Consider the following 22,075-nt stretch of genomic DNA (forward strand, 5'->3'; position numbering starts at 1 on the left):
CACGGGCCCGTCTCGGTCTCCACAACTCACCTCCGCGGACTTCAATCAACTTTCACCATAACATCCGCAACCACGACCAACAACACAACACAGTACAGCACAACAGAAACTACTCAGTCTACTGCCTACTTACCTACAAACCTTCTCACCACCCCAATTACCTCTTCTCTACCACCTCACACCAACAACAACCTGAAAATGGACCCCCGACAACACCACCCATCCCAACCACCACCACAATCAACATCAACAACACACCTCAAACCACCACCCTCCCACCACACCCAGCAACGCGCACCCCCCTCCCCCTCCCACTCCCAATCTCACCACCACCGCACCCCCATAACCGCGCACCCCAGCGCCACCATCTCCGAAAGCCTTCTAATCCAAGGCTCGCACCCCATCTCCATCGGGGCAAGCACAATAATCCACCCACGGGCAAGAATCTACTCCTACGAAGGGCCCGTAATAATCGGCAACGGATGTATAATCAGCGAGAAGAGCGTTATCGGGTCCGCGCCCACCACCTCCACCTCCACAACATCTACATCCACATCAAGCGGCATCGCCAGCAAAGACGAAGGGTCAATTCTACCTATCCGCATCTCGAACAGCGTGACAATCGGCCCAGGGGCACAGATCCTTCCCGGGGCGCATATCCATAGTGCGAGTTGTGTGGAGGCGCGCGCGGTGATTGGGAGGAGGAGCGTGGTGGGATCGCATTGTCGGGTGTGTGCGGGCGTTGAGGTTGCGGATGGGGATGGGGTTGCGGATTGGATGGTTGTTTGGGGGGGTGGGAATCGGAGGAGGAGGAGGGCTGTGGGGAGGGTGGAGCCGAGTAAGGTAGTTTTTCCTGCTGGTGCAGGAGGAGGAGGGAATGGTGGAGGGAATGGTGGTGGGGGGTTGGAGGGGAGGGTGATTGAGGAGGCGAGGTTGATGGTGTTGCAGAGGGAGAGGGATGCGTTGGTTAGGTTGATTGGGGGGAGGAGGAGATGAGCTTGCTTTTTTCATTGTGATGGATTGGTGGATGATAGGGGGAGGGGGGTTTGTTTCTGCTCTATACCCAGTTGATATGTGATTATAAAACTACTGCAAGCATGTTGTGCACGTTTTTGACCTGCTAAGTCTCGATGTATCTTACTACTTAATATGGCACGTATCGTGTAAGACAAAAGAAATCTGATGTTGCATAGAACATCTACCCTATCCCAGCAGACACATTGAGACATAAAGTACATGAGAAAAATGAAAGAAAAATGCAATTCACGCTGTCCTAGATCCTATGACCCCCGGGTATGACCTCCACCCCTCATGCGCTTTCCTCCAGTGGTTCCTCCTTCGCCTCCAGCTTCTCCTCCATCCTCACGAGCACGCTTGTTGCCCTGAGGCACGAACTGGCGAGCACCGGCATTCAGCGAGCGGCCTGGACTAGCCTGTCCCTGCTGAGCGGCATTCGTAGCCTGTACATTTTGGTTTCCGCCGCGTCCGTGACCTCCGCGTCCGCCACGGCCCCGGGGCAGACCAGAGCCGCGCTGGCTAGGAGCTTGCTGCTGGGCTTGACCCTGACCTTGCGCCTGTTGCTGCTGGCCCTGTTGCTGGCCAAAAGGATTCGCCTGCGACCCGCCGCGGCCGCCAGTTCTGCCGCCTCGTGCGACGGGCAATCCGGACGTCAGTGCTCGCATAAGACCAGGAGCATTGCCGGCTGGGGGCTTGCTGGGCAACGAGGTGGGTTGCTTGTTCTGGCTCTGACCAAACGGGTTCGGAGGAGCATTGGTAGCTGGCTGAGCCGTTGCAGGTGCGGCTTGTTGTTGTGCTGCCTGTTCAGGCGCAAGTTGTTGCTGCGGTTGCTGCTGTGCTGGGGCACCTGTCTGCGGCGTAGATTCAGCAGAAGGTGGCTCGGCTGTGGAAGCTGCTGCAGGCTCCGCAGGCTGTGCCTGGGGTGCAGCTGCAGGCGTAGCTGCGGGAGTGGCCGCAGGAGTGGCCGTCGGAGCAGGCGACGGCGATGGTACCACCGTGGTAGCCTGGGCCGCTGCGGGCGCGGGAGACGGTGCAGGCGCAGGGGATGCCACCTGGGCGGGCTTGGCCTGTGCCGCCGGAGGCGCTCTGGTGGTCTTTGCGACCTCCCACACTTCGACAACGGGCTTCTGTGGTGTCTCCGTAGCAGCCTTCTGAACCACATCGATCTTGGCCTGGGCTGTCCTGTATCGGGTATCCAGCATGCTTAGCTTCGCCAGTGATTTCTTGTCCGACAACTCGACGGCAGCCTTGATCTTCTCCTCCACACCCTCTTCATGGGCCTTCTTCAACGCTTCTCTCTCTTCGTTAAACTTCTGCTCCAGTGTGCTCATGGCCTCCTGGTTGGCTTGGCTCTCCTGCTTGTCGGTTTCCTTTTGCTTAGCCACCTGGGTGCGGATGTTGCTCCGAATGATGTTACGAATGGTCTCGTTCTTGGCAACAAGCTCCCTGGCTTGCGCGTCCGTCAGCTCAGGCAGTCCAGTGTCCTTGGAAGGTGTCGCGGGAGCAGCCGCGGGAGTTGCCGGCGTTGCTGGCACCTGCTCGGATTTGGGAGCTGGGGTTCCAGGTTCCTGAGGAGCGGCTGGTTGACTGGACTTCAACCGCTCAACTTCCTGCCGATGAGCAGCCCGGACTTCAGCCAGTTTGCTGTTGAACATCTCCTTCAGCTTGTCAGAGCGTTCCTTGACCTTGGCCTCGTGTTCTGTTTCCTTCGCGGCCAACGCAGTCTCCTTCTCCGCAAGAGCTGCCTCGAGACGCTGCACCTTCTCTTCCAGAGCCTTCACGCGTTGGTCGTCAGAGGCGGCAGGCGGCTGCGTTGTCGGCGCAGGGAACTGAGAAGCAGGCGTCGAGTCAACACCCGTAGCTCCTTCGACAGCAGGAGCTGCAGGTGCTGCAGGTTTCTCGGCCATCCTCGTCTTCAACTCATTCAGCTCCTCCCGAGTCGTCTTGAGTTCTTCTTGAATAACTTCCTTCTCCTGCACGACCGTATTCAGCTCCACTTGTTTAGCGTTGATACGGCCAGTCAACTCCTTAGACCGAGCCTTGAATTGGTCCGTGAGCTTCGTGCGCAGTTCTTGCACACGATCCTCCGCATGCTTCAACTGTTCTGGGAATGCAGCAGCCTGGGTTTGTAGAGTGTCCCGGGCGGCAACGGCCTCATCACGTTCCTTTTCCAAAGTCTCAAGTTTCTCCTTCAGACCTTCCATTTCCGCAGGGTCTACCCGATCGTACTTCTGCAAGATGTTCTGCGTACGTTGCTGCCACCGGTCCCTGTCATCCTGCAGCAACTTCAGCTCTCCATCCTTCGTCTCCACAGTGTTCTCTAGCTCCCGGATTCTAGTCTCTAGCGGTTGAATCTGCTGAACAAGTTCTTCGATGCGAGAAGACTTCTCCGCAAGTGAAGTTTCCGCCTGCTTGACCTGGTTACGCAGCGTAACACTACTCTCGCGGAACAGGTTGAGTTCGTTCAGGGTCTCCATCAACTTGTTGTGGCTGAGCGCACTGTGTTCACTGTCGGCAGCCGCGCGACGCTGCTGCTCGAGCTTAAGCCGGGCTTCGTCAAGCTGGGTCTGAGTGTAGTCGAGTTGCTGACGAAGACGCTTGCTTTCCTGGGTTGACAGATGGTATTGCACATCGACGATCTCCTTCTCACGACGCAGGAACTTAATCACCTCCTGGAGGCCTTCGAGGTTGGGCGCCCCAGCCTCTCCGTCCTCATCTCCCTCAGGAATGTTAGCCCGGTCGCGCTGGAGGGCTGCGATCTGGTTTGTAATGTTCTCGAGTTGGGTATGCAGCAACGAATTCTGGTGGAGAACTTCCTCGCGGCGCTTTTGCAGTTCCGTAAGCTCACTCTCATACCGGTCCTTGATCTCAGTCCAGCTTTCCTCCTTCTGAGCAAGGTCCTTCTTGAAAGTGTCGGCCTGTGTCCGGAGTTCGACAACTTCCAGCTTCAGCTGGTTAGCTTCGGACCGGACCAATTGTAGGTTCTTCGCGGCTTCGGCATGCTTGACCAACTCGGTCTCGTAGTTCTGTTGGGCATGCTGCGCAATTTCAGCTTGCGCCTTGAGATCCTCCTGGTGGAATTGAGCAGAAGCGATCTGCCGTTCATTTTCGTCCTTCAACCTTGTGATCTCTGCTTCCAGCGCGGCCTTCTGCTCCTCCAAATGCCGGCCAGCCTCCCCTTGCTCGTCACGCAGTTTGGTAAGTTCGCCATTCGTAGTCGAAAGCTCGGTAGAAATTTCTTCGATGCGCTTCTCAAGGTCCTGAATCTTCTTATCCTTCTCTTCGATGAGACGCTCCGTTTCCTCCCGATACTGTTCCTGGGTCTCAGTAACCGACTGCAGACGCTCTTCGCTCTGCTGACTGATAGCCTTGTAGTCTTCCACCCGCTCTTCCGCGTGCTGAAGTTCATTCTTTGTCAACTCCAGATCACGACGAAGCTCGGAAACTTCAATACCAAGCTCCTGTTCGCGTGTCAAACCACTCTCCTGGCCTTCCTCCGGAACCACAGGCGCTTCAGTAGGAGCAGCAGACACACTTGGCTTAGTCTGCACGACCTGAAGGCGTTCTTCGGCGCTACGCAGCTCGACAGTGAGTTCGTCGACTCTCGACTGCAAGTGATCTCTTGTCGTCTTCGCAGCAACCAACTCCTCCCGAGCGGCGCCCAAGCTCGTCACCAAGTCATCAATTCGCTTCTGACTTTGCTCATGTTCGTATTCCCTGCGCAACGATGCCTTCTTTCCCTCCTCAACCTCATCATTAAGCTTCCGCTTGGTAGATTGAAGCTCCGATTCAAGAGACTCGACGCTACTCTGCAAACGACGACGACTCTCAGCATCGGTATGCTCACGCTCATTGAGGATGGTTTGAAGATTGGCATTGAGAGAATCAAGTCGGCCTCTCTCGTTGCGCAGTGTCTCGTTGTCCTCGATGAGTCTCTTCTCGATATTCTTCCAGAGATCCTTCTCTGCCTTGAGGTTAGCGTTTTCTCGTTGAAGGCTTTCAACGAGACCCTTCGTCTCCACCAAATCTTCCGCAGCCTGCTGAGTCCTGATATCTTGCCGGTTGGCGTTCTCCAGGAGAGTGGCGTAGCGTTTCTGCATTTCTGCGTTTTCGTTCTTGAGCATGTCGAAATTGCCCTGGAGAAGCTCGGCTCTTTGGGTGGCGGCAACAAGCTGGCTGCTGGAGCGGCTGATTTCGCTCATCAGTTCACTGTTCTTCCTGGACAGCTCATTGACCTGTTGCTTCAATGCCGCATGATCGGTGGCGGACTCCTCGCGGAAGCTGTCGAAGTGTGCCTGCACCTTGCGCAACAGATCAGCGTAGTCTGGAACATCCTTGGCCGGCTCTTCGGAAGCGGGAGGAGCTGCGCCCAGAGGAAGAGACTGGGAGAAGACAGATGCGTCGCCAACGGTTTGACGACGGCGGGTAAGCATGCTCCGGAAGGTATCCCTCTCCTTAACATAACTCTTTGTTTGGGCGACGAGGTTAGCGATCTCGTCACGGTAAGTCTGCACTCGGATTCTCAGCTCCTTCAACTCTTCTTGCTCTTGTTGACGGATGGCATCCTGCTCGCGGGCCTCTGCGCCCTCCATCTTATCCCCAAGCTCTCTCAACATACGGCGGAGAGTGACATTCTGCTCTTGGAGCTCGTGAAGATCCTTGAATGTCATCAAATTGCGACTGATGAAACGTCCGGTTGGGTTGAGATCAGCAGAAGAGTCATCAATCTCCTGGCGTGCAATCTTCTCGAGTTCCTCTCTATCGTACGTGGTCTCGCCTTCCTTCAGAATGGCATTTTCCAAAACCAAGACCTTAATCTGAGCGCTCAAATCTCTTAGTTGCTGACGCAAAATGTCTCCCTCACGGGCCAATCCCTCCACTTGACCTTGCCACTTCCTTGCCTCCTTGGTTGCATCGTCTCGTTCCTTCCCAGCGGTTTCCAAGATGTTGGACATTTCGACGACAGCATTTTCGAGTCTACCGTGATCTGCACGAAGTTCATCAATTTCAGGCTTGCTGGCCTCAAGATCCTGGACCATCTCGTCTAGAGTCGATCTAAGCTCTTGGTTTGTCTTTTGCTCCATGGCCAGCGATGTCCGCATCTTGTCGTACTCGGTATACATCTGCGTCAGGGTGAGTCCTCCCTTTCCGCGCGACGCTCTAGGTGAAAACGCGCCCACTGGAGTACTGGGACGCATTGGGGTACTGGGCCCTGCGCCATTCAGCGCCGGGCTCATGGATCTCCTTCCAGCAAAACCATCGGATTCGAGCTGGCTGACCGTGAGCTCAAGCTCAGCAACGCGGCGCTCAGCAGCTTCTTTGTCGGCGTGTTCGGTTTCGATTTCCACTCGGAGACGGGAAATCTGCTCCGCAGCATCTTCTCTTGCTTTGTCCAGAGCGAGTTGGCATTCCTTGGCACGCTGCTTCGAAGTCTCGGAAGCATTTGACTGCAATTCGGCCAGTCTACTTGCACTATCCAATTCGATTCTGAACGATTCGGTCGCCTTGATGGCGTCTTCTCTAAGCTGGTTGATGCTGGAAAGCGCTTCTTCATAACGCTGCTCCACCTCATCCAGACGGCTCTTGAGGGCGTTCTCACTCCGTCTCAATGAGTCAACATTGGCACTGATCTCCTCATTTTCGCGTTGAAGCTCCGAAATTCGGGCGCTCTTCTCCTTGCGGAATTTCAGATACTCGGCGGACTTAGTCTTCAATTCCGTCTCGAACCACTCGTTATTTTTCTTTGTCAATTCCAAATCCTGCTGGAGACTCTGCTCACGGAACTTAGCGCTGGCGGAGGCAGAGTTTGCGGCCTGGAGGTTCTGCTCGGCGGTGGAGAGTTCGCGTCTCAATTCGATTGTCTTCTTGTGTTGTGTCGAGAGCTCCTCGGCAAGCTTGTCATAGGCTGCGGACTTGGATTCGAGGAGTGATAGAGTGTCTCGGTTGGAAGCTTCGAGCGATGAGATGCGAGATTTCAATGAGCTGGCTTCGGATTCGTTTGACGTGGAGGACGACTTGAGTGTAGCAATCTCGGATTCCAGGGTAGAGCGAATATTTTCTGCAGAGCGTAAGTAAACGCGTAGTGGCGGGTCCGCATAGGAACTAACCGGACTCGTGGAGTTTCTTCCTTGTTTCCTCGACTTCGGCATGACCCTTCTCGACCGAGCTCTTCAGGACCTTGATCTTGTTGTCTCTGGAGCGGACGGCATTATCGAGTTCCACCTCGAGGCGTATCTTATCAGACTTGAGCTCATCATGCTCGCGTGCTTTTGTGGTAATAGCTTCCAAAAGCTGGTTGACTAGTTCGACCGTAGGAGCTGTGGTGAGGGTGCTCAAAGTCGACTCGGCAATGGCGTAGTGCGACGAAATAAACGGTAACTCAATCGTAGCAGCAGCCATGATTACCATGGGCTGTCCGCAGCGATAGCTGCTGGCAAATGAAGGGTAATGCTATATGACGACAAACAATGGACGAAGTGACGGAACAAGCCACAGTAGGTGAATCGGAATGGGTCTGCTGCGCGTTGAAAGAAATTCCCCTTAGCGAGAGCGCACAGCTTCCAGGTAGCAGACTAAGCCATGGAATAGCGCTGGGAATGATGGAATGGGCACTAGTGAAGGGGAGAAGATGAACAGGGCCCCGTTGCGCGATGAGATGTAACGAACGAGAGGCTCCATGGCTGGGCGGGAGCTCTCGATATGGTTAGCGTATGTCAATACTCACGTGATGTCATGTCCGCCTCAGGCCGGAACGGGTGCATCGCAAAGACTCAGGCGGCGATGACGACCTTCTTCCTTCTCTTTCTCTCCCCACATCCCCACTGATTCTATTTACCTCGTCTGTGAGGTACTCTTGATCTAGGGATTGTCCTCCGGGGTTGGCCCATTATTCTCTGTTTTCATATGATATAACACAGCCTTTACCAGAGCTCCTTTGTGCTCTCACAAAGCGAGGCCTCGCCTCAGTCTGGCTTCACTGCCCCCTTGGCCTCGATCTTCGTTCTACGTCTCCTTCTCAGGTGTAATCTAGGCACAGCCTTACCACTGCCAACATGTCGCATCTTCAACAGCAGCTGAAGAGCTTCAACGCTGGTGTTATGGACTATGCAGCCCGAATGCCCCAACAGCGTCGTTTCGTGCACAACGCCAACAACACTTCAGCGAGCAGTTCCCAGCTTCCCTCCTCTACGTCTACACCTACTCCAAGCGACGATGCGAGACGCAAACGGCACGATGCGGATATTGTTTACTCGCAGCCTGCCAATACCGGCACAGGAAAGGATATCATGACGCAAGTTGTCTTTGCGATCGAGCACATGAAGTCCAAGGGAATCCCGCTCAAGTTTGCCGATATTGTCTCCTACTTGTCCCTTCAACATCGGGCCAACGACCAAGGCTATGTCCAAGCACTGCGGAGCATTCTGCAGATGCATGAGAAGGTTCAGTACGATCCCAGCGGCGCAAACGGCGAAGGCACTTTCAGCTTCCGTCCCCCGCACAACATCCGTACTGCCGAACAGCTCCTCCAGAAACTCCAGTCCCAGTCGACTGGTGCGGGAATGAGTGTGCGCGAACTTCGCGAGGGTTGGCCCAACGTGGAGGATACGATCAATAAACTCGAGAAGGAAGGCAAGCTGCTGGTCACTCGGAACAAGAAGGACGATCATGCCAAGATGGTTTGGGCTAATGATCCATCCTTGATTCAGCACTTTGATCCTGAGTTCCGTCAGATCTGGGAGAAGATCAAGGTTCCTGATCAGCAGGCTGTTAAGGAAGAGTTGGAAAAGGCGGGTATTTTACCTACCAACAAGAACAAGGTTGTCAAGGCCCGGCCGAAGATTGAGAACAAGAAGGTGAAAAAGCCACGGCGGAGTGGGAAGACCACCAACACTCACATGATGGGCGTTTTGAGAGATTATTCGCACCTCAAACGGTAGTGCTTGGTTTCGTCGACTCCTGGTTCCGAAAAGTGTGCCACTGTCTTTTTGGGTTTTTGCTTGGGGCTTACATTGCATTATACTGGCGTTTGTGGTATTAGACATGGGGTTGTTCTATGGTTACCTGTACAATTATTATAGCAAAATCGATACCCGGATAATTAAATGGTTATAGAGGCTTGTCCAGGTTTCTGGTTAGATGTTCTAATCTACTACTTCAGTAGGAAGAAGTGATATTATCTAGTTATGTTCAACATATGTATACATTCGATTGATATCCAAGCCAAAAGCTACTAATTCTATTGACGAAGCCAACATCTCTCCAACCGTGCACCCTCCATCTAGTAAGTATATACACCCAGCCAAATTTTCGAGTTGTTTTCCCCCTTGAATGCAACGAGGCCCATCCGGTCCCATGAGGTATACCACGAAAGAGAGTGAATATAAAAGGTATGAAACAGGACAGTAGAAAGCACGCATGTTAAGATGCTCCAACAAAAACAATATGGAACAGGAAGACATGCAAGAGAGGCGACGAAGAGAAGAAATCATGTATGAAGAATCAAACAACACTCACTCACTCACTCAGTGCCCATTGACGGCAGCAGCACCCTCCACCTTCTCAACATACTCCACCAGATCCTCAATCGTACACACCTTGATCCCCCACTTCTTGCCAAATCTCAAACACCCATCCCGTCTCATCATCCCATTGTTGCCTCCGATCTCCGGAACACCCTGGACGACCTCTCCATCCTCCACAAGTTCCGCAATGACACCCGCCTGCGTCTTGCCCGCCAACCGACAGAACTCCACTGCCGCCTCTGTATGTCCCTTGCGTTCCCTAACACCTCCGGGTCTAGCCTGTAGCGGAATCACATGGCCGGGTCGTCGCAGATCCGCTGCCGTGGAGGTGGGAGATCCCAAGATCCGACAGGCAAGGGCGCGGTCCTGTGCCGAGATACCTGTTGTTATGGAGGGATCAGCTGCGTCGACGGAGACGGTATATGCGGTTCCCTTGGGATCGGCGTTCTCGGTAACCATTTGGGGGAGGGCGAGTCGGGCGGCTATTTCGGGGGTGACAGGGGCGCAGATCAGCCCACTGCTCATTCATCGTTAGCATAGATGATCTTGTTGAGTAACATTTGATATGCTGGTTGGGGGTGGGGGAGATGGGGGTTTCACCTTGTGTGGCGAACTAGGAAGGCCATTTGCGCCGGAGTGATGGAGTCGGCGGCGATGATGAGATCGCCTTCATTTTCGCGGTCTTGGTCATCGAGCACGATGATGAATTCACCGTTCTCTGGTGCATTGGTATGGTTGTTAGTTATATGGGTGTAGTATGTATGTGTCATGGGTGTGGTGGGATGGATTTGCCCCGCGCCGGCGCGGGTGGGAGGTTCTGGAGCTGGGTGACTCACTGAAGGCTGCTATTGTGTCCTCAATAGAGTCGAATTGAAGGGTTGGGTCCGAAGGAGAATGCATGTTGGCTGGTGGTTCGGGTTTGGTTGTCTTGTATGAAGGAGGTGGTTGTCTTGGAGAATTGTTCCCCTCGTTGCTTTGCGGAATTGGAGGCGGGGCTGAGGGAATGGCTAAATGCTACCTTGAGGGTAACTGGATCCTCTGATGGAATGGGGAGATTGGTAGGTTTGGAATTGCTGGTGCTGTCCACGAATTGAACCCAGCTTAAGTGCGAAACCTCGAGGGTTTATAACAATTGCGCCGAGTACACTGTGCTTTGCGATTCCGTCGCGATCCTTGAGTGGGATGACTGTATCTTCGGGGCGGAGACTCGGAGGCTCGGATTCGGAGGACGCGGGGAGGAGATGACAGAGGCGATGGGATTTCGCCTTTACTTTTGGAATGAGGTAATTGAAGAAGCTGTTTATGGGATATGGTAGAAAATATGTGTAACTGAAAGCAAAGAAGCAGAAGCGGAGCCCTTCAAAGAGACCGAGAGAATGGGAAGGAAAGGCAAAACCCGTGGGGGCTCACTAATGGTTTGTCAGAAGCCAGTCATCGCGGCAGGCCGAGGCCGTTGGAGATTCTCGCCGCACCCGAGAACGACGGAACTAGGCAATTCATCGGACAAACGTAAGAAGCAAACGGGCAGAAGACATAGTGTAATCTTATATATCTGATCTAAATAGGATCACTCGCAGGTTCTATCTAAGCACAAGGGTATCGCTACCATAACATCAAGCCCGAACTGGAGGTATATTCAACCAAACCAACGAATCATGTATGAAGGGGTACGTGCAGAATCTTGAAAAGACAAGTATGCGTTAATGAGATGCGCTTCATCTATTTCATTGGAGGGAAACATCATCTTCAAATCACAGCCCCAGGCCCCCCATCCGTCTCACTTCGTCGGCCTGCCTCTCCAGTGCCCTGCGCATCATCGTGGCATATTCATCTTCCCGCCGACGTAGCTCCCGCCGCTTGTTCCGTCGCTCTTCACGCTCCGCTTCCCCGATATTTCCATCGAGAGTTATAGCATCATCTTCTTCATCCGAGTCTAGACCCGTGTCAGGGAGGTTTGAGAAATGGACGCGTCCGATGTGTTCCCCTGTCCAGACAAGTAGTTCATCACCTGTCAAGCTGCCGCCGGTTGGGAGAATCTTTCGAGCAACTTCGCCCTCGCTGCGAGACCGCGATAGGCTACCCCATAATCCGAATGTCTGTTCTTCCTCTTCACCGTTGGTATCAGCGTTGCTTCCCAAATGAGTGGACGTTTCCCCATTGCGCTGTGGGTAGTATCTTCGCTGCGGTTGGTATGAATTAATGTTCAGGCGCCGAACTTCGGAACGTCCATCACGCTCAACCCATTTGATATTTCCGTCTGCATCGGAGTAGACGATACGGGTCCCGTGTGATTCGACTGAGAGCACCTTGGATCTAGCGACACTCTGCCGATTTTGGTATACTGTAGACAGGTTGGACGAGCAGCCCGATGGATCGCTCTTGGCGTTGGTGTTGGAGGGAGTGAGATTGTAGAGCTCAAGAGAACCTCGCCCTTTGTAGTCACCGCAGGCCACCAATTTGTGGGACGCGGGAAATTCAGAGTTGGGAGAGACAGGGAATCGCGGCGCTGGAACAGCAGCAAGTCCGCAGAGTTGACCACCAGAATGAATTGTGTTCTGAAGCCGTGGGAAAAAGCGACGGTCATACTGCAGGATGCTTGGGAAACGACCAGCGAGGAAGATCGAGTTCACGTGCGGTGCGGGAGGGTGTAGAAGCGAGAGAGGTCCTGGCTGGAATAAGGGTGCATAGTTGTCACTGTTCTTTGAGAGATCAGGGCTTCGTATCCGGTGCGGGGGTTGTCCGTTCGGTTGTAGCTGCAAAAGTGGTGAATCGGGCGGAGAATAGATCTCAGATTTAGGGACTAGCGAGACGGTCGGCTCCTCACAACGTAGAGTGATAGCCTCCTGCTCCTCCGTCGCTGACATTCTGCCATCGTAGATGTGAAGACTCAAAGTGGTAGCCACCGTCAACGGTACAGAATAATCCGTCTCCTGGGACAAGGCAAAAACGGACCAAGGGAAGCGTTGTTGGGAAATAACAGTGAGACTTTCGAGATCTACCTCGTTTAGAATATTCCCGACAGCCAGGTAGGCCCTCCGACGCATAGAGTCTACGCTCACACATTCTCCCAGATTCACGAATTCCAAGGCTTGCTTTGCTCCAGAGTTGTCTCGTCTGCCAAACCGGTTGGCCATCAATATTCCCGGCGAGCTGACTCCAAGAACCTTACCCTTGGTGCTCTGGGATCCAATCGAATGCGAGTGATTGAGATCCCAAATGCAGACACTACCGTCATCAAGGGGCGCAACGACTTTGTTCTGTCGAGCAGTACTCCAATCCCGGAGCAGTCCCATTCCTTTGACCTCTCGGTATTCCCTTTTCCCACCCTGTGATACCCTGGTGAAGGGTTGCTGCATCCAACTAAGTGAAATGGGGCCATTTCGAGCAATGTACTCCGAGTACCAGTTCACCTCCTCCCCTTCGTAAGACGGGTCCCACGACGCCGCCGCTCTGGATCTTTGCCCATAAGACGGCGTTTGATCCAAGCCGTTTGATTTACTGTCTCTGAGCCCAGACGCGCCTGGCTGTATCAGCGATCGAAGCGAAGTTTGGCCTAATGAGCTCAGGGAAGCCGTGGAGTTGGTGAGCAGGCTCTCGGAGGTCTTGTTGGTAGCGGAACGCAAGGCTCCGGAAGCGCTCCATGACTCTTCGAAGCAGTGGAGTCTCCAGAGATTGTTATCCCGGGCCACGGAGAATAGCCGCCTCGAGACGGACTGAAGTTGTACCCGCTCGTGTGGGGTGAGATCTAAGGGTGCGTCAGCTAATGCTAATGAAGGTCTAGCACATGGCATGAAACCGGTGATGTGGGGTAACCTGGACCCTGGGAGAAATGGGGGCAAACATCGTACAGTCAATAATCTCGCAGAGGATCTCTACGGGGAGTTTCTCCATGGGTGAGACTGAGAAAAGAGAACCATTGAGGGCCAACGGGTCTGACTCATTTAGCTTGTGCGACGGAGGGTGTAAGCAAAGGCCATAACTGTTTCTTGGGGATGAAGCTCCATTTTATCCCCCCACAATCCGCAATCTAGACCGTCGTCACGTGGGGGATGCGCAGGCCGACAAGCAACAGTTCAGTCTAGCATCGCCGATCAACTTCACACGTAACTGATAAAAGACTGCTAAGGCATATAGGAAGGCTTATGTGGCTTACGTAGGTTGGTCTAGAAGTTTAATTGAATTATTCTGCCCTGTAACCTAAAAGCTCTTGTTGCATTTGGAATGCCGGATACTACATTCCAGCGCTATCATAGGCGGATTACTAGTCCTATATATAGCAAAGTTACACCGCACGGATTCGTTCTTGATGATTCTTGAAATTTCCGAAGGCCTTCCATTCTCTTGACACTCATTCGAGTCAAAATACTAATATCAACTAAGAGCCAGAACCTGATAGGCAGCCAAAACCTTTTCCTTCCCTACCCAATCCTTACCCAACCGTCATAAATGGCATTACTCGTACATTAACCGTCAGACGTGACACCAGGCAATAACAGCAATAATATAGGCGCCTGGTCGAGGTGCATAAGCATGTATCCTGGCTGCATTCTAGCAGTCAGGCTTGTAGACGGCGTCCTTGCAAAGCACGGCCACCTTCTTGAAGAAACGCCGCCATTCCAGCGGATCGCCCTTCACCTTCATAAACTCAATCTCAAATAGACCCTCGGAGACACATTCGATCAAGACTTTACCCTGCAAAGTGCACATCCTCCCATCCCGAGTTACGATACGAAGCATTGCGGAAGTGTCCCCTGCGGAAACGGCGGGAACCGCAGGAACCGGAACCCCTAAACGATGCAAAGCCTCGCATATGAGAGGCACTAGGATCTTAAGCTCCCACGTAGAGAAGAATCGTGTCATGGGACGAGAAGGCACGATGTCATGGAATCGCTGCGCTTTCTGCGTCCGACTCAGGGGTACGGACGGATGAGGCGAGAATTGTGACATTGACGGCTCATCCTCTAGATGGTCGAGAGCCGACATGTCGTCGGCAGAGAACGGTCGCCCCAGGGGTTGTGTTGATGAGAACGCATCCGCCACTTGCGGGGTATCCCAGTCCACCAGCATATCAGTCCTCGGCATCTCCGGCTGCGTTGATGAAATCCTTTGTTCAGCATCAATCCCATCACCCAGATCGATATCCATTCGACCCCCACCAAAACTACCCCCATGGGGTTGAGCGAAAGGATCTTGGGAAAAGTCGATATGGAGTGACTCGAACATGGTTGTAGCTAAGTTAATCGGATCCCTTAATGTGCCGTTTCGGGATAGGTATTTGTTCGGTCGGGTATACCAGGGATGTCTCCGAACGTCCTCCAGGGAAAAGCGGTTAGAGGGGTCGATGTTCAGCATTCCACGTAGTAGTGAAAGAGTCTCTATAGGCAATTGCTGCCAAAGCTCATCGGATGTGCGTCCATTTGTTGCGAGGTATTCCTGGAATTCGTAACTGGTCTCTGTCGGACTATCCCACGGGGTGTTTCCAGCCAAGAGGACAAACAGGACGATTCCGCAGGACCAGATGTCCACTAGGTCCGGTCGGTAGCCTGCACCTTTCATCATATGTTTGCTACTGCAAGATATCACCTCGGGTGCAATATATGGAGGACTCCCACAAAAAGTTGTAGACAATTTCGTCACGCCCTTGTACTCGAATAACGTGGCTAGCCCAAAGTCTGCGATTTTCAGGTTCCCGTCGGCTGTCAACAGCATATTTTCCGGCTTGATGTCGCGGTGGCCCACGCCCTTCGAATGCATATAACCCACGGCACTTATCAGTTGCGAGAAGTATACATGCGCGATGTCCTCGCCAACACCCTCGTCAGCCTCGATCTTGTCGAACAGATCGCCACCCTCGGCCAGCTCCATCGCGATCCAACGCCAGATGTCATCTTCCCCAGTTTGGAAGAATGAGATTATATTGTTATGATCCCCGATATGCTTGTGGACTGTCGCCTCCATTTGTAGCTGACGCGGGCTGACCTTTCCATGGCGGGCGGCGTACTCTTTGTGGATGAACTTGACTGCGAAAACGGGATTGTCTGTGTAGGTGGGGACGGCCTTCTTGATGCTGCGCCGTAACTCTTCGTCAGCAGATGTTTGAGATTTCAAATACCAGAGCACAATCGATGAAGTCAACCTTACCAAGCGTAAGCACCCTGACCAATTGTTTTGGAAACGATGCGAAACGGCAAGTCATTCGGCAGCGGGGCCAGCTGAGAGTGGTGCATGTTGACGAAGAATCACGAGAAGGACCAAATATGACAGATCAACTGAGATTCACAGATCTTGTCATTTAAGGGGGAAGTCAATATTGAGCCATGATCGTGTGACGGTGGCGAGTATCAATGCAAGGGCGATGGAAGGAGAACGAAGCTGAAGAGAACGCGCTGGGCGGAACGCGAGAGCCACTTTATCCTCTTTGGGTAATCTGTTGATCGGCTGCCTGGCACAGCCTTTAGTGGACCCAACATGATGAATAGGGAGGAAGGGGGATATCTCGACAGAGAAATGGAATCAAAGATCAGTAAGACAGGAAAATAGTTGAAGTTATTTGACTTGAGTGAGGAATGCGAAGACCAGGAGAGATGCAGCTACGAGCATTATATCGACTACTTGACCGCCTGATCTGCCCTGGACTTAACAGACACACTGGCCACGCTGCTTTTGCTGGCTCGATCTGGACCCGCAGCAGCCAATAATGAAGTCCAACTGTAGGGAAAAGATCCGGAGTCGCACCGAAACGACACCACAATTACTTTGTCTGAATTTGCATCGACACTGGCCAATATTCCACTTAACCGAAAACAAGTTTCAAAAGATTTGTAGGGAAAATGGTACATCATCACTTCTTCTCCTTACAAGAACCTTGAGGTCCCATCACGGGAGAATCACTAGAAAACTGAGTTTCGCGATGACAAAATGGCTAGCGACTCACGATAACTTCCCAAGCGTGACGGATGAAGATGATCTGGACCGGTCATCTGGTGGAGCCCCAAAGAATCAGTTGGCGGCGGCGTTGCCGGGCGGATGGCCGAGTAAACAATGAAAGACCGAACGTCCCCTCCATTATTGTCGACCCGACATGAACCCACTATATTCTTCCTCCCCCCTGCTTTCTATCTCTCTAGGATTTCGAGCTTGACTACTTCAGTGATACTGGTAGACAACAATTTTCCATTCCTCCACCTCTTTTTGCCTAACGTTCCATCAAGGCTTGTTCTGAGTTCACAGCATCCGGGGATTCATCGGGTGGGTCAATCCGCTTCCCCTCCAGCCAACTGTCCCGCTGCATTCGGAGCCAGCGTCATTCCAGACAACCCTCTTCTTCTTCCTCTTCCTTTCTCTTCCTACCGATTACGACGGTCCGTTCAACTCTACCTGGCATTCCTCCCATCCCGGAAACTCTCGTCATCGTCTCTTCCTCTTAAACCGACCGTTGCTTCCGCTATACCCCCGATCTCTTTACACTTCTTCATAATGGACTACAGCATGGAAGACACTCAGAACTCGGCTCCTGACGCCCACGAGGCGTCCAAGCTCAACTCGTCAGCCCAGAGAACCGACATTCAGAGCGTCACCAAACGGTTCGTACTACGATGCTGAATGCAGCCTTCAAATCACTCACTTTTCCTCTGGAATCTTGCATACTGATTATCATTCTATCTCGCCAGCCTCCAAGCCGAGCTGATGCAGCTAATGCTCTCCCCCTCTCCGGGAATCTCGGCCTTCCCTGACGCCGACGGCAACCTCCTCTCCTGGACTGCCACTATCAGCGGACCGGCTGAAACTCCTTACGAAGGACTTACTTTCCGTCTTTCCTTTGCCTTCCCCAACAACTACCCTTACGCTCCCCCTACTGTTCTATTCAAAACTCCCATCTACCACCCTAATGTCGACTTCTCCGGCCGTATCTGTCTGGACATCCTGAAGGACAAGTGGAGTGCCGTCTACAACGTGCAGAGTGTTCTCCTTAGTCTGCAGAGTCTGCTGGGTGAACCTAACAAGTAAGACGAAACCACATCGCAACGTTCCGACCGTTCATGCTAACAGCTACTTAGCGCGAGCCCTCTCAACGCCCAAGCTGCTGAGCTCTGGGACACCGACCAGGAAGAATACAAAAAACACGTTATGGCCCGGCACCGCGACATCGAAGACATCGAGTAATTGGTTCGTCTATAATCGTCGTCGTCCGTTCGGTTGTTCCCGCAGACATGGGACGGACCGACTTGCATTGCATGAGATCGGGGTCTGTGCGTTTCATTTGGGGGCAACGGTTGCATGGTGCATTCTAATCTTCGTCGTAACGAAGTCATGAGTTCAGCACCGATGATTTTTCAGGAGTTTATGCGTTCGGGGAATTCTCGTTTGGGACCACAATTGGAATGGAAATACAGGAGCCCGCGCGTGTCCCGGGACAAATACCCTGCTTTGATTTTACAATCATTCTTATTATTACCTGCACATGATGTTGGGTTCGTTGGTAGCTATTACGTAGGCAGTCACTGAACAAAGAGATAGCTTCCATTGTATTTTTCGATCAATATAAGTGTTGATATTGTCTATACTAACCTAGTAGCAGAATACATAGGAGCTACTATTGCCATCGCCAGGGTGAAAAGTAATCCTGCTGACAATATATCCACCATAACCAGGACTATTAAGGCACGACAGGAAAGTCTTTTGCGCTAGAAGAGTGTCCTCCACAAGCAAGCACAGCAAATACAGGTTAGTAAACAAATAAACAACCCATGATCCATTGTTCTATCGCTATTTACTCACCCCAATGTTACTTTCCTAGATAGTACTTAGTGTCACGGAGTACACATAGTAGTACTACATAGCTACAACTCCAACCCTCTGCAATAAGTAGTATTGGCAATATAGCTACTGCCCTAACTAATCTCCCATCGTCTCTTAATTAAATTCATTCGCTGTCTTACAAAGGTACATTTCATCCATAGCCCAGAGACCGTTCAGAGAGTGAAAGCATCGGCACCTTCCTAAAGCAGGTGAAGAGCGGCAACGTCTTCCGGACTTGTCGAAGCCCCTCAGAAATCTTCCTCTTACATCTACCTTACACGCAAACAGACAGCTAGAGAAAATACCAACTCGACGTTTCTCCTTTTATCCTATTGCTGCAGAAGATCAACTGCCATCCCAAACCGAATAACTGCATTACACAGCTCAATCAGACACATTGTTGTATCTCTCACTCTTAGGTAAACATGGCGCTAGATCTACTACCCGCAGCATTCTAAATAGCAATCATTCCGGCAATCGCTGCGCTCATAAGTGTGCTGATCGCTCCTGTTATCATTGCACTAACCGCCACGCAAGATACATCTCCTGCCCGTTCGGGAGCCAGTTGTGCCAGCACCCCGATCTGGTTTCCTAGGGAGCCGATGTTCGCAAATCCGCAGAGCGCGTACGTGGCTATTAGTCTTGATCGCGGAGATAGAGTTTGGTATTGCGGGTCGGTTTGGAGGGCTGAGTATGCTATGAATTCGTTCTAACGGTTGTATCCCTAGTTAGGGGTAGGTTCTGGGTATTGGAGAATTAGCTTACCATCACAAGCTTCATGCCGATTAGTTGTGCTACTTTCAGGAGGTCGTCGTCCCGGGAAACACCCAAAAGGAAGGAAACAGGGTAGCAGATATATCCCATAATGAGTTGGATCGTCAAAGGAGGATCGTTGATATTCAGGTAGCGTCCCCACCAGGTGAGAAGACCGTTGGCTAGACCGACCAGAGAAATGATACAAAGTAGGTTGGAGGTGATCATGCCTGCGATTTTGATACCAATCCAGGCGCCATTGGCAAACGCGTGAAGGGCGTTTGCGGCTTGATGCTCTTCGTCTTCCGGGACGGTGACATGGCCTGCTGTGAGGGTTTCTTCTTTTTCGGGCCAGCGTATCTTGGATGCTGCCAAGGAGGCGGGGATGCTCATGACGCAGGAAGATACAAGGGCTTGAGGATTGACGCCCATGCCGATGTATGCGATGAGACCAGAGCCGGCGATGGTGGCAAATCCAGAGGTCATAATTTGATGAATTTCCGCCATCGTCAGGTGCGGTACAAAAGGCCGTATAAGCATGGCTGATTCTCCCTGCCCGATGAACGGAGAGGCCGCTGCAACAACCGCTTCTGCCCCGGACACACGCATCGACCAGAAAAAGAATGTCGCAAATTTGCGAACGAACCATTGTAAGATGCCGGCGTGATATAGGAGCTGCACAAGAGATACAAAGAACAAAATTGCAGGGATAACACTGACGATGAACCATCCTTTGTGTTTCTCAGCCCAGCCTGTCTCGATGAGGAAGTCGACACCTTGCTCTGCGAACCCCAGTAGTTTCTGGGCCAGGGTCGATATGAAGTTAAAGATGTCGTATCCCGCCCGTGTCCGCAGGACGAATAAAGCCACAAGGAAATGAACCAACATGCCGACGATGACGGTATGCCAGACGATATTCTTGCGGTCCCGAGAGAAGATCCATAGGATGAACAAGAAAACGATCAGCCCGAATAGGCTGACTGCTCTGTCGGCTCGCGTGTTTTCTGGTGTATCCGCAGAGACGAAACAACCGATCATAATCACGGCAATTGTCGTTATCGCTGCTCCTGGTATACGAAACCTTGGAGGCACATGGCTCACAATACGTGAGACGGTCTGTTTCCAGATCCAGAATACCGGTCTAGTGAGCACAGAGATGGGAAGATAGAGAAAGAGTATACGAAGTGTGATAGCCAGATAGACAAGAAAGGGGATCAACCATCCTAGGTCATCACGGTGAAGGATAAGCCCCGCAACCCACCACCTGGGGGTAAGGAATAGGTGAGCTTGCAAATTTATGGGGTTAAAAGTGCAGCAATTGAAGCTCACCCTGTGAAAAGTATCAGAATTCCAGCATATGCCACATGCCTGGAGTACCTGGACATGCAACGCCGATATTGTTTCCGAGGAGTGTGGCTTATGTCGGCTTCTTCGATATCATTTTGTTTGCCCTGATGTTCTTCTGTGGGTAGCTTCTTCATGTCTGGGGCACTGATATCATCGCCGCGGGGGATTTCTGAGTTACCTGCATGAACACCTGCAGTCTCATTCGAATCACTGCAAGCCTGTGACATGATCGTGGTCTTCTGGCTAATCTCCAGGGCTTTTTCATCTGCCGTCATCTCTGGGGTACTAACTTCTCGGGGAGGAGACGGTGAATTAGTCACGGATCCAAGGAATAAGAGACTGTCCCATGGTGCATCTGCAGCTTCTCCTAAGATATTTGCGCGCGGGGGGGGGATGGCACGCGAACCGAAGGTGTCTTATGGTGGGCTTACGGTGAGACACGTCTGATCAAGAAATGATGAGACCTAAGCAGCCTATGTTGCTACGGCCATGATCAAGCCTCGAGGTTGTACAACGTGGGTCAAAAAGCTCTATCGATGGGCAAGACGCATTATGCCAGGGATGGAGTCGCGGCCACTCCGGCGGTCTACCCTTTATACTTTCTCGTCTTTGTGTCACCTGGAGCCTTTGCTGCTTGATGTCACTGGCTGTGTATCCAGGGACGAGCATCTTTGCGGGGTGTCCTCTTTCATCCAGGAAAGTGTGCGGAGTAGTGTAAGTTTATTGATGACGACTGAGCAAACTGTTCTATCTTGCCTTCCGGCCATTAGCCTAATCCTAACTCTTTGCGCTGAAGGGGCTAGCTAATATGCTTCTTGATGACATCTCTATGACCGGTCACATGGCTCACTATTGCATCGACTTGCAATGCTTTCCATGTTGAGTTTTTGGGCATTCAGTTGTAGCTCGAATACAGTCGGTCTGATAGGCCGGAAAAGGTGTGGTCTGCGCCGTATGTTGGTTCTACTAGTATGCATGCTGCATCAGAACAATAATCCTGCAAATCCTGTGGACACTATTGCCTTACCACTATAATTTTGCCTTGTCTTTTTCGATGTTTGCTTTTTTCTTAGAATTTCACTTGGTCCCGGTGACGAATTTTGTTACTAACCCTTAATTTTTGAAGCAGTGGCGGAAAGACACAGGCTTCCTGCTTTTGACCTCCTCAAGACCTTTTTAGTATTGAAGAGTGTACCAGTGGGGTGCCACATGGCCGAAAACTTTTCGCAATTGCTATGGATGTCCCATACGTTTAGCCATGACTCCTAGTCGTCCACCTGGCTGGCTACCATTGATCAAAACTCGGAGAAATATGACATTGCAGCCAACAATTTCATCACAGAGCCATATAAAAGATCAGTACGCTTGACTAGGACCTGACAATGCTATGAGAAGCACTTGGAGAGAATAAAACAAGAGATCCAAGCACTTGATTCTTCGGTCTCCAGAAAGCAGTGGGAAAAAGCCAAATAATTGTGTTTCCCGTTCATCTTGTCTGATTTCTGGACTCTCGAATCATCTATCTGCGAATTATATGTTCATGGCTAACAGTTTTGCTAACAGTTTTGAACGCTGTATGCAGGAATAGATGATGCATGGCCTGCGAGTGCTTAGAACCCGTGGTATCCTTGGCGTCT

At 52.0% G+C, this 22,075-nt stretch overlaps 7 protein-coding genes across 7 annotated transcripts; 3 read left to right on the top strand and 4 right to left on the bottom strand.

Annotated features, from left to right (window-relative positions):
- Nucleotides 1-66: 66 nt before the first annotated feature.
- Nucleotides 67-996, top strand: BO87DRAFT_357182 (transferase hexapeptide domain protein; the record flags this gene model as incomplete). Its single annotated transcript, XM_025621396.1, has 2 exons — nucleotides 67-838; nucleotides 875-996. Exons 1-2 carry the CDS (start codon nucleotides 199-201, stop codon nucleotides 994-996), a joined length of 762 nt encoding a protein of 253 aa, XP_025480520.1. The 5' UTR covers nucleotides 67-198.
- Nucleotides 997-7,808: 6,812 nt separating this feature from the next.
- Nucleotides 7,809-9,126, top strand: BO87DRAFT_375845 (transcription factor TFIIE subunit TFA2). The gene has a single exon (XM_025623143.1). It carries the CDS (start codon nucleotides 8,070-8,072, stop codon nucleotides 8,952-8,954), a length of 885 nt encoding a protein of 294 aa, XP_025480521.1. The 5' UTR covers nucleotides 7,809-8,069; the 3' UTR covers nucleotides 8,955-9,126.
- A 72-nt stretch (nucleotides 9,127-9,198) lies between these two features.
- BO87DRAFT_375846 (3,4-dihydroxy-2-butanone-4-phosphate synthase RIB3) lies at nucleotides 9,199-10,914 on the bottom strand. Its single transcript, XM_025623144.1, has 3 exons — nucleotides 10,376-10,914; nucleotides 10,140-10,257; nucleotides 9,199-10,056 (listed from the first exon to the last, which is right to left on the bottom strand). The coding sequence occupies exons 1-3, from the start codon at nucleotides 10,437-10,439 to the stop codon at nucleotides 9,540-9,542; spliced, it is 699 nt and encodes a 232-aa protein (XP_025480522.1). The 5' UTR covers nucleotides 10,440-10,914; the 3' UTR covers nucleotides 9,199-9,539.
- A 168-nt stretch (nucleotides 10,915-11,082) lies between these two features.
- Nucleotides 11,083-13,639, bottom strand: BO87DRAFT_375848 (uncharacterized protein). Its single transcript, XM_025623145.1, has 2 exons — nucleotides 13,388-13,639; nucleotides 11,083-13,284 (listed from the first exon to the last, which is right to left on the bottom strand). Exons 1-2 carry the CDS (start codon nucleotides 13,428-13,430, stop codon nucleotides 11,291-11,293), a joined length of 2,037 nt encoding a protein of 678 aa, XP_025480523.1. The 5' UTR covers nucleotides 13,431-13,639; the 3' UTR covers nucleotides 11,083-11,290.
- Nucleotides 13,640-13,861: 222 nt separating this feature from the next.
- Nucleotides 13,862-16,085, bottom strand: BO87DRAFT_332903 (putative serine/threonine protein kinase). Its single transcript, XM_025620386.1, has 2 exons — nucleotides 15,681-16,085; nucleotides 13,862-15,606 (listed from the first exon to the last, which is right to left on the bottom strand). Exons 1-2 carry the CDS (start codon nucleotides 15,764-15,766, stop codon nucleotides 14,088-14,090), a joined length of 1,605 nt encoding a protein of 534 aa, XP_025480524.1. The 5' UTR covers nucleotides 15,767-16,085; the 3' UTR covers nucleotides 13,862-14,087.
- A 551-nt stretch (nucleotides 16,086-16,636) lies between these two features.
- On the top strand, nucleotides 16,637-18,073 carry BO87DRAFT_357198 (putative ubiquitin conjugating enzyme (UbcK)). Its single transcript, XM_025621397.1, has 3 exons — nucleotides 16,637-17,122; nucleotides 17,210-17,542; nucleotides 17,597-18,073. The coding sequence occupies exons 1-3, from the start codon at nucleotides 17,016-17,018 to the stop codon at nucleotides 17,700-17,702; spliced, it is 546 nt and encodes a 181-aa protein (XP_025480525.1). The 5' UTR covers nucleotides 16,637-17,015; the 3' UTR covers nucleotides 17,703-18,073.
- A 719-nt stretch (nucleotides 18,074-18,792) lies between these two features.
- Nucleotides 18,793-20,713, bottom strand: BO87DRAFT_458344 (NupC/NupG family nucleoside CNT transporter; the record flags this gene model as incomplete). Its single annotated transcript, XM_025628865.1, has 3 exons — nucleotides 18,793-19,047; nucleotides 19,104-20,355; nucleotides 20,421-20,713. 3 exons carry the CDS (start codon nucleotides 20,711-20,713, stop codon nucleotides 18,793-18,795), a joined length of 1,800 nt encoding a protein of 599 aa, XP_025480526.1.
- Nucleotides 20,714-22,075: the final 1,362 nt, after the last annotated feature.

Source organism: Aspergillus neoniger (genome assembly GCF_003184625.1).
Source record: "Aspergillus neoniger CBS 115656 unplaced genomic scaffold BO87scaffold_13, whole genome shotgun sequence".
Lineage (NCBI taxonomy): Eukaryota > Fungi > Ascomycota > Eurotiomycetes > Eurotiales > Aspergillaceae > Aspergillus > Aspergillus neoniger.